The sequence below is a fragment of the Silurus aristotelis genome (genome assembly GCF_946808225.1).
Source record: "Silurus aristotelis genome assembly, chromosome: 3".
NCBI lineage: Eukaryota > Metazoa > Chordata > Actinopteri > Siluriformes > Siluridae > Silurus > Silurus aristotelis.
Window position 1 is genome coordinate 16,278,343 of NC_139576.1, and position 19,007 is coordinate 16,297,349.

Below are 19,007 nucleotides of genomic sequence, written 5' to 3' on the forward strand. Positions count from 1 at the left end.
TTGTTTTTTAGGCTACGGGCTAACAAAGGGAACACATAGGTGCAGATAGTGTATCTAAAACACAGAACCATTTCTATTGTAAAATAGAGTTAAACTGTAAATATATAATAGAAGAAACTTATATAGGAAATAGTAAAAAATGGTGTATTGCACATACCACAATTGGATCAGAAATGGATATGTACCATGTAAACCAAAGTCAGATGTAAACACTGAGAAAAAAAAATTGTCTTCATTTCAAGTCTTCTTTATATTTTATTTAATCTGGCAACCCCAGCTTGGGCTCATATTACACTTCCTTGGTGGTAGTAGGGGTGATAAAGGTACTTCAGTCTCAAACTTTCTGTATGCACTTAGTGACTTCGCTACAAACTTTCCTACACTAGCTTTTTTCTGTCTTTGGGCCAGGTGAAAAAGAGCATTACATGGACCTGATTCACTCAAGCAAACAACTCTACAGTTTCATTTTTGCACACAGTCTGCTAACCATAAAGCAGGATGAAATTCTCCCTTTTATGGCTTTTTTTTTTTTTTTTTATAGCTATGAAACCCAACCCTGGAGCAGATGAGATTTCTTTATTAAACTTACCCAGTGCACAGAAGCAGCATACTAGCAACATTTATTTACTTCTTCTGCAGTACTAACTCATAGTGTCTCGCCTTTTGTTTCTATCTGTTGCACAACATTCTTCATCACACTAGCTCAAATATGTGGAACAGTCTTTGAGTTGGAAATAGATGCTTGATGTACATGTAAAAGAGATTACTTCTATTAAGGAAGCCTTAAGAGTCCATGCATTATTAGCGTTTTTTCTTTGTCGCTTTTTCACAAACGTGACTAAAACAAATTAATGTTTCTCTGTGCACAGCATAACGTTGTGGCAGCAAATTTTTTCGGGAATCCTGAAGCCTCATGGATGAACAACTTTAATCAGGGTCTCATTCAGCCTAAAAATGCTCCATGTCTGTCAGTGATTGACAGCTTCCACATTACTGTCCAACAACCAATTGTTGTCAAATGCTTTTAAATAGAGTTGACTGGAATCTTTTACATTTTTTTCTCATACTTTTCCATAGGGTAATCAAATAATAATAAAAAAGCTCCAATAACTCGCATAAATTTAATTTTACAAATTGAAATCACATTTCTAATTTGTTTGCTTGTGTAGTAAATCTGTGCTGAGTGGGTCCGGGTAGTCTGGGAGAGGCTCTCTTACTGTAAGTATGCGTATGTATGTAAACCCTTGCTGCAGAGCACAGTATTAATTAGCATTTACATTTATAATTGTGATGGAGAAGATGCCAATGTGCATGCAACTCTGGCCATTTACAAGGCAATAGACTTTACACCAGTGCTTAAATTGAGTCAAGTTTAATGGGGGTCCCCGGTTGTTTTGTAATTCATATATTTTGTACTAAAATAATAAGTCTATTTTTTTTTACTTGTCATGGGGGTCCCTAATCCTTTAGAGGGGGTCCAGATCCCTCCAGCGCCCCCTTTATTTGAGCACTGTTTTACACTAATTGCGAAAAAAAACTTTTTTCCAACTGTAATGATGAAATTCTTTACAGCGTTCCTTTGTTTCTGTAAATCTTCTCTGATGGCAGCCATCAATGTAAGTACCTCTAAACTAATGTCAAAACATTGACATCAATAGGTTACAGCATGGATAACTTTAACAAGACATTGTGTATCTGCTGTACTTACAAGTACATGGCTAAATTTTCACTACAAATCAAACACAAATCACTGCTAAAATGGAAATAAAATGCTTTTATTTCATTACTGATGCATTTTATATAAAAGATACTTACATTTAATACATTTTTTTCTCCAAAATACAAGCAGCCGAACAACATATAAATCAAATACAAAATTATAAAATCTGTTGTACTGTATCTTAGTAATTTCTCTCTCTTAAAGTAACAGACATACCACTCATTCATACCACTCTCCACATAGCAGTAAAGTAAGAGTAATTCCTCCGCTATATCCTGTATGACGAGCCAGCCATCGGGTTCCTAATCCTACTGTCACTGACGTTGATCAGTTATAATCAGTCTGTAAGTTTGGGTGCTTTTCATTTTGTGTTTCTATAAGTAATTATGTTTACTTTAAACAAAATGAATTTGTGTTTTTCATGTATCAGACACACGTCTGACTAGATTCTATTAGATTCGCCAGATGGATTGCTGTTCCACTGGGCAGAAATTACCATGTAAAAAAATAAGCTGAAAAGTGCAAAGATTGGTAATGATGTTCTTTCACAAATTGTCCGTTAAGTATTGATCGCCTCCAACATGTCATGTGGTTTAGCTGGATGAAAAGACAGTATCATAATGCAGCATTATTTTCAGTGATAGAAGGCAAAAATCACTTGAATGGGAAGTGACAAATATGACTGGGCAGTTTCGATACCAGCACACAACATATAACCGAGGATAAGATGAGATGAATTAAGTCTTAATGTAATGGAAAGCAGTAGCCCTCTGTAAAGATAAACATGTACAAAAATCATGGAAAACAAAAACCCCGTCCCTATACATATATATATATTTAGATGTGGAACTAAGATTCACATTAATGGAGCATAATTTAAATATAAAACAAATGATTTCTTAAAGACAATAATAAAATTATTGTGGATGGTGCAAGGTAAATAACATGAAACAAATGCCACACCATCACTGAGTTAACACTGTAAGGCAAAATACATGAGTTTGGGGGTGAGTCATTTCCTAAAGGCTGGGTAATCAGCAAATATACTGTGCAGTATATGTAAAATACCCTAAAAACCAACAGCAAAACAAACAACAACAAAAACTAATGGAGAGGACATATATGAAGTCCAAATTTGATCACACATGGAGAGGTAACACCGCTGTCGAACAAAGAAGCGAACCTAAGTACATTAGCAGGACCTGATATGAAATAGAAAATTCTTGTTTTTCTCCACATTTATACATTTTGTACACTCACGTAAAAAAAAGAGTACAAAGTGTAAAGTCAGGCTATGCGGCGGTTTCCCGAATTGTTCCCTCTAGTTTCTTTGGGAGCAGCTCTCTTCTTTCGTCAATGCTGATGACTGGCTTTCGACAGTTCTGTCCATCAATGTATATCTTGGCGTACACTGGGTTAGAGTAGTTCATAGGCTGCAGAGAGAGAATTCAGAGAAACGTGATTTTGAACGTGTTGCAAAAGTATCTTGTGAATAAGATTATTGAGACTTGTAAAAAAAATAAAAATAAATAAATAAAATCAAACATTTGTATTCTGAATGAATATTGTATGAAGTATTTGAATATACTGAATACTGAAGTATTTCTAAGAGTGAATTCTTGGGGGATTTTAGATTTTACATTTGCTGAAGGCGAAAAAAAAAAAAATGTTTATGAAACTGATTCAAGCACATGCAAGACACACAAACACAAATGCCTCTCATGCAGTGGTCAAAGGCACCAATTAGGATGAAGGGTTTCACCTGTCCAGGTATAACTTCTTTAGGGATAGAGTGTATATTCAGAGTATGAGGGTCACTGGATTTTACACACCACCCCTGCAATACACACACTCAAGCTTGAAATCGGCTCAACACAAAGTTTCTTGTACTTCACAGCACAAAAAAAATATGTATACAGAATTGGTATTCAAACGCCTATTAATGTAAAAGCAATGTCATAGGGAGAAGTGAAAATACACAGATGTGTGGGTGTATGCTGTTACTGTCTAAAAAGGTGCACTAATAAACAACCACTCATTTCTACAAGTACAAAGTTGACAGGAAATGAAGGTGACCTTAAACTGGTAACAATCAAACAATTATAAAATGATTATATAGACAGCAAAATGCACTTGACGTGCTTTAGAAAGATGCAAACAAACTCTCAGGGGTTAAAGCTGATTCATTTCTGTATATAAACTATGAACTGGTTTCTTGTGAGCAGCAAAGCTATCCCATTGTTTAAGGATCTCGCCGTATAGCTGTTGAGTTCAGCTTTATCATATGCACTATATTATCAGTGAGCATGTCATACACACAAACCTTGTGTGGATCCAGTGTGAAATTTGGTTTCAAAAAGCTCCCTGCATCAGTGTGGTTATCATGCTCCACCTCGTACATGTTGTAGGATGGGTTGCCAATCTCCACATTAATGCCTCCATTAGTCATGGGTTGCCTCTGTACTCGCTTGCCCCTAGGTCAGGTCACAAACACATTTTCAACATGTAGCAAAGATTTTTAAGGAAAGGGGTCTTGGAAATATTCTGAACCGTGTATCTGGTCTGTTTGCATATTAAAATGTTACACTGATGTCAAAAGCTTTAAAAAAAAAAGTCATCATCAGTAAAAGTAGATGTACTAGTTTTGAGTGTGAAGTAGAATTTTTTCCACAGTGTGCACTTTGCAAACCTGTGAAGTGGTCACTTGGAGCAAAAGGGCCATTTGTAATAGCATTACAGTATATTTCCCAGGCTGTAGTTTTGCACCATGGCAACAAGTGCACATTTTTAACCCTTTAAAGTATACAGCCATCCTCTTAGCCACATGCTGTGTTTCTGTAATACCTCTGCTGCCGTCTGCAGATGAAGACCCCAGCCACGACAGTTGTTATCAAAATAACCAGCAGGACCAGAGGCACAATAATGGCTATGCTCCCTGCAGTGAACAACAACGAAAAAACAGGAATTAAACTCCAGTTATCACAAACTTTCAAGGTAGGGGTCGAGTCTTGTTTGCAGTGCAGCATGGCTGTTTTATTTTCTGCATGTAAAACTGTTATTAAAGTTCAATCCTGAATAAAGACCCTGTTCAAAACAAAATAATGATGACACATTCTCGATGTTTCCCCATCAGATTTACATACACACAAAAACAGACCTCCTATCTCTCTGACAGCTTTTAAATATAAATAGATGCATGTGTTCACATGTCTACACAGTGCAAATAAAATTACAGATCAAGTCCTGGCTAGATTGGTTCTGAGCAGCTTTAATCCCTCCTGAGGATTACGGTAAATCTCCTACATCATAAATCACATTTATCAATGCTCTAATGCCTTTGCTACACGTTTCCCTGAAAGCAAGCAGATGATTTTAATCAGAGCCATGAGTGTGCGGTAATGAAAGAGGAAGCCATGTTTGTGCTCACTCACCTCCAGGCGTGTTGTCAGAGCGGCTGCTCTTTGGGGCGGGCCGCTCGCACTGCGTTCCCGACCAATTGGCTGAACACCTGATTAAAATCATTCACAGGAAAGATCAGATGATGCTTGTGCATATTAATCGCTTCAGATGAAATGTGGAAAGTCTGAGCAAACAGAGACTGATGTCTAAATGCAATTTAGACAGGCAGAGGGAATAAAAGAAAATCAACGCAACGACAGAGCACAGAAGGTCGAATTATCTCACTGAGATGAAGATATCGAATGTGTTGCTAAACAGATGTTTGGTGATTGAGGCTGTCTGGGTGAGAATTGTAACTATGGGCTCTTACGAAGAGAGAAACTGTTTTTGATTTTATTCACTAACTGTGCATGGAATAGACAATTCTCCAAATATGTCTTTAGTATTTTCCAAATTAGTAATTGTGTAATCTAATATTAAAAGACTGTATATACAGTATGTATTTATTTCTACACTTGTAATCCTTAGAGTTATTATGCATATATACTTCACAACAAACACATATTTGAAAGATTACATCTTTTTTTATTTTATTTAATGTAATGCAAATGTAATTGACACCAATGTCTTTATTACCAGCATGATTGTGTTGGGCTGCAATTTTCATTAATACTGTTCACTTCCTTTTTTCATATGCAAACCCAAAATAAAAGTGTTTATTTTAAGAACTGTACTAAAAAACTTTTCTTCTTAACACAGCATATGTAATCACATACTTTCTATTTTACAATGACCCTTTCACAGTGCTAGCCACTGCTATGATTCTTTAGTTTTGGCTAGATAATATACCCCCCTATGGTTTGGACATGGAGACTATGGATATGAGTAAGGGCCATGGCTGGATGATGACGCAGGCTGGAGATGAAAGTTCTGGGTGGTAAAGGTGCTGATAGGGGACATACTTGCAGCGGGGTTTGTTAAGGGATGTTATTGTGCATATCCCATCATTCTGACAGTAGTAATCACAGGGGTTGGCCAGCTCATCACAGCGCTGGTTCTTGAAACCAGCTGTGCAGCTGCAAGAAATTGCAATGTTGTGAGGAAAATCACAAAGCTGCGAGTCAGACCCCAATGTCTGAAAACGTCACTCCCCTTTTAGCTGGCTGAATTAATCTATTTATTATTATCATTGATATATATATATATATATATATATATATATATATATATATATATATATATATATATATATATATATATATATATATATATATATATAGTGAGGAAAATAAGTATTTAAACACCCTGCTATTTTGCAAGTTCTCCCACTTAGAAATCATGGAGGGGTCTGAAATTGTCATCGTAGGTGCATGTCCACTGTGAGAGACATAATCTAAAAAAACAAATCCAGAAATCACAATGTATGATTTTTTAACTATTTATTTGTATGATACAGCTGCAAATAAGTATTTGAACACCTGAGAAAGTCAATGTTAATATTTGGTACAGTAGCCTTTGTTTGCAATTACAGAGGTCAAAAGTTTCCTGTAGTTTTTCACCAGGTTTGCACACACTGCAGGAGGGATTTTGGCCCACTCCTCCACACAGATCTTCTCTAGATCAGTCAGGCTTCTGGCCTGTCGCTGAGAAACACGGAGTTTGAGCACCCTCCAAAGATTCTCTATTAGGTTTATGTCTGGAGACTGGCTAGGCCACGCCAGAACCTTGATATGCTTCTTACAGAGCCACTACTTGGTTATCCTGGCTGTGTGCTTCGGGTCATTGTCATGTTGGAAAACCCAGCCTCGACCCATCTTCAATGCTCTAACTGAGGGAAGGAGGTTGTTCCCCAAAATCTTACAATACATGGCCCCGGTCATCCTCTCCTTAATACAGTGCAGTCGCCCTGTCTCATGTGCAGAAAAACACCCCCAAAGCATGATGCTACCACCCCCATGCTTCACAGAAGGGATGGTACTCATCATTCTTCTTCCCCCAAACACGTTTAGTGGAATTATGACCCAAAAGTTCTATTTTGGTCTCATCTGACCACATGACTTTCTCCCATGACTCCTTTGGATCATCCAAATGGTCATTGGCAAACTTAAGACGTGCCTGGACATGTGCTGGTTTAAGCAAGGGGACCTTCTGTGCCAAGCATGATTTCAAACCATGACGTCTTAGTGTATTACCAACAGTAACCTTGGAAATGGTGGTCACAGCTCTTTTAAGGTCATTGACCAGCTCCTCCCGTGTAGTTCTGGGCTGATTTCTCACCTTTCTTAGGATCATTGAGACCCCATGAGGTGAGATCTTGCATGGAGCCCCAGTCCGAGGGAGATTGACAGTCATGTTTAGCTTCTTCCATTTTCTAATAATTGCTCCAACAGTGGACCTTTTTTCACCAAGCTGCTTGGCAATTTCCCCGTAGCCCTTTCCAGCCTTGTGGAGGTGTACAATTTTGTCTCTAGTGTCGTTGGACAGCTCTTTGGTCTTGGCAATGTTAGTAGTTGGATTCTTACTGATTGTATGGGGTGGACAGGTGTCTTTATGCAGCTAACGACCTCAAACAGGTGCATCTAATTTAGGATAATAAATGTAGTGGAGGTGGACATTTTAAAGGCAGACTAACAGGTCTTTGAGGGTCAGAATTCTAGCTGATAGACAGGTGTTCAAATACTTATTTGCAGCTGTATCATACAAATAAATAGTTTAAAAATAATATATTGTGATTTCTGGATTTTTTTTTTTTAGATTATGTCTCTCACAGTGGACATGCACCTACGATGACAATTTCAGACCCCTCCATGATTTCTAAGAGGGAGAACTTGCAAAATAGCAGGGTGTTCAAATACTTATTTTCCTCACTGTATATATATATATATATATATATATATATATATATATATATATATATATATATATATATATATATATATATATATATATATATACAGTACAGACCAAAAGTTTGGACACACCTGCTCATTAAAAGAGTTTTCTTTATTTTCATGACTTTAAAAATTGTAGAGTCACACTGAAGGCATCAAAACTATGAATTAACACGTGGAATTATATACATAACAAAAAAGTGTGAAACAACTGAAAATATTTCATATTGTAGGTTCTTCAAAGTAGCCACCTTTTGCTTAGATTACTGCTTTGCACACTCTTGGCATTCTCTTGATGCCTACTTTGAAGAACCTACAATATGAAATATTTTCAGTTGTTTCACACTTTTTGTTATGTATATAATTCCACATGTTAATTCATAGTTTGATGCCTTCAGTGTGACAATTTTCATAGTCATGAAAATAAAGAAAACTCTTTGAATGAGAAGGTGTGTCCAAACTTTTGGTCTGTACTGTATATAATATATATATATATATTATTTTATGCTTTATGTGACATGTGATAAAGTCATAAAAAGTCTGACAATTAACACCAACCTACTGTTCCACTAATCCTTAATTATACCACAATAAGAACTCATTATGGCTAAATCCCACACATTGCAGCTGAATAACTTTAAAGTGTATGAAAGAATAAACATCCCTGGTACATCCATGTATGCGAAGGCAAAAACAAAACATATATTCAATATGATAATGAAAAATGACTATTATATCTGATGGCTCTAGAACAGTGTTCTGTTTAAAAAAATAATAAACAGTGACTCCACTAGGTAGAAGAACCAAAATGCATTTTTTTAACACAATTTGGAACAAGATCAAGACACATTACATAAATTAAAATGTAGGAGCAGCAGGAAGTCATACTAAGAAGATTCATTATTTTAAGACTTAAATCAATGAACAGCTTTTCTGGCAATGAGTTAGAGCCAATAAACCATATTCAAGAATCTTTTAACTTCCTAGCAAACCCAATGAGATAATTTGCATAGAAATTGATTTTATCTCAGTAGTATTGCCAAAAACGTCATTCAAACTACAAGAACAACTTGGCATGCGTTTTTTTTATTTAATTCTAAAACTCTAGAGAGGTACTTTTCAGCTGATTGTCTGGTATCACATTTTGTTCTGCTGCTAATACTACCTGACGAACTAGACAACTGGGCTCGGACATCACTAGAAAGTGTGATATGGTGCCATACAAGACAGGCAATAAAAAGGAGACCTATCAATCACAGTGTCAGACCAGACTCCCATAGGTGACATTATAAAGTAGAAGGAGGGAAAAACTGTATAAGTGAACTGTAATTAAATTTAAATTGAAAGTGGGTGACATCAGTTACCGCATGAAGAGACATTTTGGTCCCGAATGGATACTAACGAAATATATCTGTGTTGTAAGGCATTTATGCAACATTGATTGTGCATGTCTAATTGCTAGAGTTTAAACCCTGGACAAAAGAACGTTTTTAGTCATTACTCACTGGCAGAAGGGCAGGTTGGTGTCAGGGTCCAGATGACAGGTGCCTCCATTATAGCAGTAGCCGTCACACAGCTGGCAGCTGGATGCGATTCTACCACTGGTGCAGCTGCAAGATGGAAAAAAGTGTAGAGAGAGATCTGAATAAAATGAAAAAAATATCTGACTGACTCTCTGTCTGCATGTTCAATATTCAAAATCACATGCAAGTGGTAGGACAACATATGTGAACAAGATTATATAGGCCCTTCCTGTTTTACAGAAATTGTACCTCAGGGATGTCCAAAGTACAGCCCGAAGGCCAAATACAACCTGCAGACAGATGTGAAGTTGCACTTCACTCTGTGTGTATGACAGATGGCGTGCTGGCCAACAGCAATTTTTATTTCACCTGACCTGCAAAGTAATTCACTAAAGGATATTAAGATAGGGCTACAGACAAAAAGCACAAAAGTAAAAGTAAGAAACTGTGATTTCAATAGAGCAATTGAGCACAGAAAACCTTACATTAATTGAGAGTTTATATATAATTTTGCAACCAAATGCTACCTGTATATGTCTGACCCTCACTAGGTCTAAACTGGCACCTTTGGACACCCCGTTGTACCAGGTAAGCTGCTCAATCTGTTCTTAGTGTTCGAATGCTAATGCAGTAAAGCATTTAGTAAAAAAAACTGCATTTTTAATGACTGATAATTAGAATCCATTATGAAAAACATACTTGCAGGTCACATCTCCAGTCTCTGCTTCAATAATACACGGTGCACCATGACATCGTAGGCACTTGTCCATATCACATTTCATCCCCTCATATCGAGGTGGACACACACACTCCACATGGCCAGACACAGACAGTGTGCAGGCTTTTGAGTTTACACAATAATGGTGACAGATGTCTGTCATAGGAAAAATACACAGAAAATCCATTGTGAGTGCCTAATTAGAATTTGGGAGAAAATTACCCTCTGTATTATCAGCTGGTTCAATTGGACTTTTACAGAGCTTTAATGAGAGTTAATTATCTGCATCAAGTATCTAGTACATAAATTAAGGCATATCACCCCGTGGGTGTGCGACAGAGAAAATGTATTAACAATATGGAGAAAAAAAAATCCCTGCTATGAATTAAAACAACAAAAACTACATATTAGGATTCTTTTATCAACAGAGCACATGAATACCTTGAGGTCATCACTTTGGCTTTTTTAACCCTCTGTGGACTTAAGCCTTATAAATGCTTTCACCGGTGAGCAGATGAATTGCCTTTCTTATTTTTTGGAGTATTGCTTCAAGCAGCTCAATGAAAAGCACATAACCCTTTACATAATCAAATAACCTAGAAAATCCTGGCTTTGAATATTAAATGTAAATAAATATTACATATTTAACCATTGGTCTAAGGATCATTCCTTTGTTTGGGGGGGATCTTTTATATAGTTTGTTTTTAATTTTGTATAGCCTCTGTGCTTGACTGTTAAAAGGATGATTGTTTTACCAGTTTTATCAGTGTAAGTTTAATCAGAGAGAACATTATAAATGATTTTAAATAAGCTGAGCTAATGTTCTTAGGGCACTTACGGTAAAAGCAGCGGTCACCTGTGTACTCTGCTAAACAACGGCACACAGGCTGGTTTCCCTGGCTGACATCACAGGTTCCTCCATTTAGACAATAATTATCACAGACCCGCCGCTCACAGTTAGGCCCTGTGAAGCCCACAGGACAGCGACATGTTGGTTTCCCTACAGGGGATGGGGGAAAAGGCACATCATTTATTCGAGTCAGTGAAAAGATGCCTTTTTGTCCTTCATATGTTGGCAAAATCTTCCATTTGGGCATTTAACTTTTTTGCCAAGAAACAAAGGAACTAAAATGATTATCATTAAAATACTTTGGTTAGCTTGAACTGTTTAAATAAATTGTGACAGTGTAATTAATGAACCAGATCCATTAGAAAACCCAATTTTTTAATTGTTGCTTAAACCTTCCTTTGAGACGCGACTCAAACCCTTTGAGACAGACCTTTCGGCAGCTTTACCTTCAAAAACATCGCCCTAGAACGTCCTCATAACAGACCCATGATGAATCTCCTTTGTCCACTGCATCTGGACTCTTGTTCAGCAACAAAGCCAATGCAATTACCAACTATCTAGATTCCTGTTTAAGTTCGAGCCCCTTTATTAAGGTGAATTTTGATTGTTATTAACATTAGGTGTTGGTCAATTGAAGTTAAACTTGCCTCCCTCTCTCTCGCTCTCTCTCTCTCTCTCTCTCTCTCTCTCTCCTTTTTTTCTTTCCTAATTTCTCTTTCCCTATATGTATGTTTGTGTTTAGTTTAGTCCTGTGTTACATGTGGTCCCATTCATTAAACGCTTTATGTTCACAAATAATTGTAACCCAGCCATTATGGATGCACAAGCCAGTGCACTCTTAGTGCCGGTCCCAAGCCCGGGTAAATGGGGAAGGTTGCTTTAGGAAGGGCATCCAGCGTAAAACATGTGCCAAATCAAATATGCGGATCACAAATGAGAATTTCATACCGGATCGGTCAAGGCCCGGGTTAACAACGACCGCCACAGGTATCGTTAGCCGACAGGGTACCGGTGGAAATTGGGCTACTGTTGGCCGAAGGAGGAGAAGGAGAGGAGGAAGACATCTACAGAGACGGCAGGGAAAGGAGCAGTGCAGGAGAGTGGAGGTTCGGGTTGGTACTTTAAATGTTGGTATTATGACTGGTAAAGGAAGAGAGATAGCTGATATGATGGAGAGGAGAAAGGTAGATATGCTGTGTGTTCAGGAGACCAAGTGGAAAGGAAGTAAGGCCAGGAACATTGGAGGTGGATTTAAACTGTTTTATCATGGTGTGGATGGAAAGAGAAATGGTGTAGGGGTGATTCTGAAGGAAGAGTACAGTAAGAGTGTAGTGGAGGTGAAGAGAGTTTCTGATAGGGTGATAATCGTGAAGGTGGAAGTTGAAGGGATGATGATAAATGTCATCAGTGCCTATGCTCCACAAATTGGCTGTGAGATGGAGGAGAAGGAAAGATTCTGGAGTGAACTAGATGAAGTGGTAGATGGTGTACCTAGAAAAGAACGATTGGTGATTGGGGCAGACTTTAATGGGCATGTAGGTGAAGGGAACAGAGGTGATGAGGAGGTGATAGGTAGGTATGGTTTTAAGGAGAGGAATGTGGAAGGGCAGATGGTGGTGGATTTTGCTAAAAGGATGGAAATGGCAGTGGTGAACACTTATTTTAAGAAGAAGGAGGACCATAGGGTGACGTATAAGAGTGGAGGAAGGTGCACACAGGTGGACTATGTGCTATGCAGAAGATGCAACCTAAAGGAGATTGGAGACTGTAAGGTGTTGGCAGGGGACAGTGTAGCTAGACAGCATCGGATGGTGGTCTGTAGGATGGTTTTGAAGGCGAAGAAGAAGAGGAGGAGAGTGAGGACTGAAAGAAGAAGAAGATGGTGGAAACTGAAGGAGGAAGAGTGTAGTGTGAGGTTCAGGGTAGAGGTCAGACAGAGGCTCATTGGTGTTAAGGAAGTGTTGGACGATTGGGCAACTACTGCAGGAGTGATGAGGGAGGCAGCTAGAAAAGTACTTGGCGTAACATCTGGAAACAGAAAGCAAGACAAGGAGATGTGTTGGTGGAATGAGGAAGTGCAGGAGAGCATAAGGAGAAAGAGGTTGGCAAAACAGAAGTGGGATAGACAGAGTGATAAGAGAAGTGGGCAGGAGTACAAGAAGATGCGGCAGCAGGTTAAGAGGGATGTGGCGAAAGCCAAGGAAAAGGCATATGAGGAGCTGTATGAGAGGTTGGACACTAAGGAAGGAGAAAAGGATTTATACGGATTGGCCAGGCAGAGGGACCGAGCTGGGAAGGATGTACTGCAAGTTTGAGCAGTAAAGGATGGAGAGGGAAATGTGTTGACTAGTGAGGAAAGTGTGTTGAGAAGGTGGCGGGAGTATTTTGAGCAGCTGATGAATGAGGAAAATCAGAGAGAGAGAAGGTTGGATGATGTGGAGTTGGTGAAGCAGAAAGTGGATAGGATTAGTAAGGAGGAAGTGAGAGCAGCGATTAAGAGGATGAAGAGTGAAAAGTCGGTTGGACCAGATGACATTAGGAGAGATGGCAGTGGAGTTTTTGACCAGATTGTTTAACAGGATTTTGGAAGGTGAGAAGATGCCTGAGGAATGGAGAAGAAGTGTGCTGGTACCGATCTTTAAGCATAAAGGAGATGTGCAGTCTTGCAGTAACTACAGGGGAATTAAGTTGATCAGGCACACCATGAAGTTATGGGAAAGAGTAGTGGAAGCCAAGCTGAGAGAAGAGGTGACCATCTGTGAGCAACAGTATGGTTTCATGCCGAGGAAGAGCACCACAGATGCCTTATTTGCTTTGAGAATGTTGATGGAGAAGTATAGAGAAGGACAGAAGGAATTGCATTGTGTATTTGTGGATTTAGAGAAGGCGTACGACAGGGTGCCAAGAGAGGAGTTGTGGTATTGTATGAGGAAGTCAATTGTGTCAGAGAAGTATGTGAGGGTGGTGCAGGACATGTATCAGGACAGTGTGACGGCAGTGAAGTGTGCAGTAGGAATGACAGACTGGTTCAGGGTTAAGGTTGGACTGCATCAAGGATCGGCCCTGAGCCCTTTCCTGTTTGCAGTGGTGATGGACAGGTTGATGGACGAGGTCAGACAGGAGTCTCCCTGGACTATGATGTTTGCGGATGATATTGTGATTTGTTGTGAGAGTAGGGAGCAGGTTGAGAACAGCCTGGAGAGGTGGAGATATGCGCTGGAGAGAAGGGGAATTAAACTCAGTAGGAGTAAGACAGCATACATGTGTGTGAATGAGAGGGAGGGCAGTGGAGTTGTGCGGTTGCAGGGAGAAGAGCTGGAGAAGGTGGAGGAATTCAAGTACCTGGGGTCAACAGTGCAAAGTAATGGAGAGTGTGTTAGAGAAGTGAAGAAAAGAGTACAGGCAGGGTGTAGTGGGTGGAGAAGAGTGACAGGAGTGATGTGTGATAGTAGGGTATCTGCAAAAATGAAAGGGAAAGTTTATAGGTCTGTGGTGAGACCTGCGATGTTGTATGGATTAGAGACAGTGGCATTGAGTAAAAGGCAGGAGGTGGAGCTGGAGGTAGCAGAGCTGAAGATGTTGAGGTTTTCATTGGGAGTGACAAGGATGGATAAGATTAGAAATGAGTTTATTAGAGGGACAGGGCATGTAGGATGTTTTGGTGACAAGGTGAGGGAGGCGAGATTGAGATGGTTTGGACATGTGCAGAGGAGGGACATGAATTATATTGGTAGAAGAATGCTGAGGATGGAGCCACCAGGTAGGAGGAAAAGAGGAAGGCCGAGGAGGAAGTTCATGGATGTGGTGAGGGAAGACATGCAGGTAGTTGGTGTAAAAGAGGCAGATGTAGAGGACAGGGTGGTATGGAGATAGATGATCCGCTGTGGCGACCCCTAATGGGAGCAGCCGAAAGAAGAAGAAGAAGATGTTCACAAATGATTGTCTCTGAGTGCTGCTCACAATTTAAAGTCACTGAATACTGATTTTGCTACATGCTAAATTAAGCTGTTTCTTTCTTGGCCAGGGAGATAACCTTTTCAAGAATTGATAAAAGATTATACTGTCTGCTCGGTGGCCGAACAGATCAAATAATTGTAACACTAATTCTTTCTATAAAGTTTAATCTAAATATTTATAATTAATATAACTCGTTATAATTGCTCATCAATATTTCCCTTTTTGCAAGCTAATTTCATTACAGCTATCAGTAAACATTTGTTTTCATGTAGATTTTTTATAACAATTGACTCTGATTAACAGTAAAATACAAGACATAAGATATATGACTGAATATTTATTATCTGTTGCTACACATTTTGCACGTTTAAACCTTCAAGCAAACATCATGCGTTTATTCTAACTCAAAAGCCCTATGCTATTACACAAACAAAATACAAAATTATTTAAATATCAATAGGGAGCAGTCTTACTATAAGACTCATTCCAGATAGAAAATAGCACTTGACTGATTTTACTTCAGGCAAATACAGTATATTACACACTTGAGTGATTTTATCATTAGCCGTATTCTAACAATGCTGATAAGGACGTCTCATTCACAATAAAAATAATTTATGAAGCATACTCAAAAAAATTTACATTCAAAACAGGCTACTTAAGATGTCCAACAGAATTAAGCTACATAAGAGCTGCTATGCATAAGTTTAATTCTCAAAAAATAAATAAAATATTAATATAAATAATAATAATAATTATAATTATATTATTATTATACAAGCATAACCTGAACACATACACAGTCCAATGCTGTTAATAAATTGTATTGTTGTATTTCACATTTTTTTAAATATGTTTACTTATAAACTATACACAGACCACATGTAATCAAATAAAGAATATTAAGGAAGGGTATAAAGATTCTATAGCAGAAGCCTTCAGGGAAAAAAACAACAGTGATCAATTATTTTTAATTTAGCAAACTATGTAAACTGCCTGCTTATGGCTTGATGAAATATTTTTTTAGAGATCCCCTGAATTCCTGAATTGTACTGCACTACATACAAACTGAAAGTGTAATTTACTGAATGTTCAATATTTTTTTTTTATATATCAGAAATCATCAAACCCACGACTGGAACATCTACATAGAAATCACTTTAAAGGTTTTGTTTGTATACTTATACCATGAATGACAAAGACAGTTAAAGATATGGAAATAAGCTATATTGACTAAACTTGATTATATTAAAGAAATACTAACCAGCTATTCAAAAATAAAAGGTCTCTCTCAAAAAGAAAAACCTGTCCGGTTGCCTTAAATTTAGTCTAAGTATCATGAAAGAGGTTCATAGGATGCAGGTCAAATGAGAATGCTTTTTCATGAAAGAAGTAAAAGCACAATTTTAATAAGCTGACAAAGAGGTAAAGGTTTTTCTCACCTAAGGGAGACCCTGTACATGTGCCTCCATTTAAGCAGTAGTCTGTGCAGTGGTTAATTTCACAGCGCTCTCCAGAGAAATCAGGCCAGCAATAACAGCGCCAGTCTCCCTTCTCATTGGCCACACAACGGCCTCCATTTTCACAGGCAGGCCGACACAGCTCGCCTTAAACAATGACAGAAGAAAAACACACTTAAACAGAGCAGCACACATTACACGTCAAAACCGAGTGGACTTTTTCAATTCTAAGTGCTCCATTGGAATATTTGGAGACTAGACTATTACATGATCATTTTTGAAGAAAATTAAAAGTTAAATCAAAGGCCATATATGACTGCTTTAATTTCTTTTTTTAATAACAGATGATTAATGGTGCTTTGAGGGAGGTTTTAGATAAAAAAAAATAAAAAAGTGCATAATTTTACACTTTAACTGCACTGTGATGGGCTTCATTCAACTTATGTAATATCTAATATCCAATTTTATGATTCTAAGTATCATCTGTCAAACATAGTGGATATTATTTAAATGCTGCAAAACCAACTTAGTTCAATTACTGCATGCTAGTTTGTCCAATTACTTGTGAGCCTGTGAAAATGGAGGCACTATTTAAAACAATGACTATAATTACTAAATGCAAATTCATTAATGCAAATATGATTTTGTTAAGCCCTCTTTTATTAAAGTTGAAAGTCTACACTTCTGTAATACCTTGATTGCTTCATTTCACATTCAAATGTCATAATGTACAGAGGCAATATTAGTAACATTTTGTCACAATCAAAATACAATGAACACGTTTGTATATGGCCAAAATAAGGACACATAACCATAAAGTCCATATGTGAATTTTGAAAATCTTATTCAAGATTTAGGAACCCATTTGCTTTTAAAGTAACCTTCACTCTTCTGGGTCGGCTTTTCACTAGATTTGGCTGGCTTAGTGTGGCTGTCTAGATTTGCCCATTCAGCCACCAGAGCATTAGTGAGATCAGGTACTGCTGTCAAATAAGGAGGCCTGGGGTGCAGTCAGAGTTCTAGTTTATCCAAAGTTGTTCAGTGGGGTTAAGGTCAGGGCTTTGTGCAGGCTACTTGAGTTTTTCCACTCTGACCTTGACAAACTGTGTCATCATGGACTTAATTCTTTGTGCACAGCATTTCATTTCAGTTCTTTATAATCATGGCGAGCAGAAAAGCAGCTCAGTTTGCACAATGCATAGGTTACAACAACAGCGGAACACATCAGGGTTTCAGTCCTGTTAGGCAAAAGAAAGAAGCGGAGGCTACAAAAAATAAACACAGGATCAACAACACTGGGGAAGTAAAAAAAGTAAAATTACATTACATTACATTACATTACATTATATATGTTTGTGTGTGTTCTTTTGTCTCCTATTTGTAAATTCACTTGAAACATGTGAAACATGATTCCGAACAAATAACTGACCTGATACAGTGGGATCAATACAGGATCCATTGACCAGGGTCTTCCCTTCAGGGCAGGCACAACTTGCCCCAGTTGGATTGAGCAGGCACATGAAGTCACATGTTATCTTTAGACATGGGTTAGTCACTGAAAGTGCAATGCAAAAAAAAAAAAAGAAAAAGAAAGAATTGTCTTCAATCATCACACTATGGATAAGCAGTGAAAGCATGCAGTCTACACAGATATACAATATATTCCCAGAACAGATATAAAATCTTGTCTTTAAAAAAAGTTAGGAAAAAAAATCTATAAGTGAGTCTTTTTCAGTGAGCAGAATACACATTAAAGACAAGTATAGAGAGAAAGTGATTGCATAAATGTCAAACGGTGTACAAAAACTGTCAATTATTCATCTGAGTCTAGATTTCCTGCAAATGTATATATACTGTATATAGATAGATAGATAGATAGATAGATAGATAGATAGATAGATAGATAGATAGATAGATAGACAGACAGACAGACAGACAGACAGACAGACAGACAGACAGACAGACAGACAGACAGACTTTCGGCTTCTCCCATTAGGTGTCGCCACAGCGGATAATTTTTCTCCATACGCCCCTTCCTCTACATCTGCCTCTTTCACCCCATCTACCTGCATGTCTTCCCTCACCACATCCATAAACCTTCTGTTTGGCCTTCCTCTTTTCCTCCTTCCTGGTGGCTTCATCCTCAGCATTCTTCTACCGATATAACTCATGTCCTTCCTCTGCACATGTCCAAACCATCTCAATCTCGCCTCCCCTCACCTTGTCTCCAAAACGTCCTAATAAACTCGTTTCTAATCCTGTCCATCCTCGTCACTCCTAATGAAAACCTCAACATCTTCAACTCTGCTACCTCCAGCGCTGCCTGCTGTCTTTTTCTCAATGCCACTGTCTCTAAACCATACAACATCGCAGGTCTCACCACAGTCCTATAAACTTTCCCTTTCACTCTTGCAGATACTCTTCTATCACAAATCACTCCTGTCACACTTCCACCTACTCCACCCTGCCTGCACTCTTTCCTTCACGTC

General features: G+C 38.2%; 1 protein-coding gene across 8 annotated transcripts in view; it reads right to left on the reverse strand.

The window, feature by feature from the left end:
• Positions 1-1,759: 1,759 nt before the first annotated feature.
• The window catches only part of lrp1bb (low density lipoprotein receptor-related protein 1Bb), a 288,809-nt gene continuing 271,561 nt past the window's right edge, over positions 1,760-19,007 (reverse strand). For 4 of the 8 annotated variants that reach the window (XM_083536546.1, XM_083536541.1, XM_083536540.1 and 1 more), the window contains 11 exons: positions 17,948-18,073; positions 16,501-16,665; positions 11,090-11,251; positions 10,233-10,407; positions 9,516-9,620; positions 6,082-6,195; positions 5,152-5,228; positions 4,565-4,655; positions 4,044-4,194; positions 3,483-3,557; positions 1,760-3,153 (listed from right to left, as the gene is read on the reverse strand). In XM_083536546.1, the coding sequence (XP_083392672.1) occupies positions 3,013-3,153; positions 3,483-3,557; positions 4,044-4,194; positions 4,565-4,655; positions 5,152-5,228; positions 6,082-6,195; positions 9,516-9,620; positions 10,233-10,407; positions 11,090-11,251; positions 16,501-16,665; positions 17,948-18,073 (1,382 nt within the window). In that variant the 3' untranslated portion in view covers positions 1,760-3,012. Of the gene's footprint in view, positions 3,154-3,482; positions 3,558-4,043; positions 4,195-4,564; positions 4,656-5,151; positions 5,229-6,081; positions 6,196-9,515; positions 9,621-10,232; positions 10,408-11,089; positions 11,252-16,500; positions 16,666-17,947; positions 18,074-19,007 lie in introns of those variants that run through there. The other 4 variants (XM_083536542.1, XM_083536544.1, XM_083536543.1 and 1 more) reach the window with 4 other exon arrangements.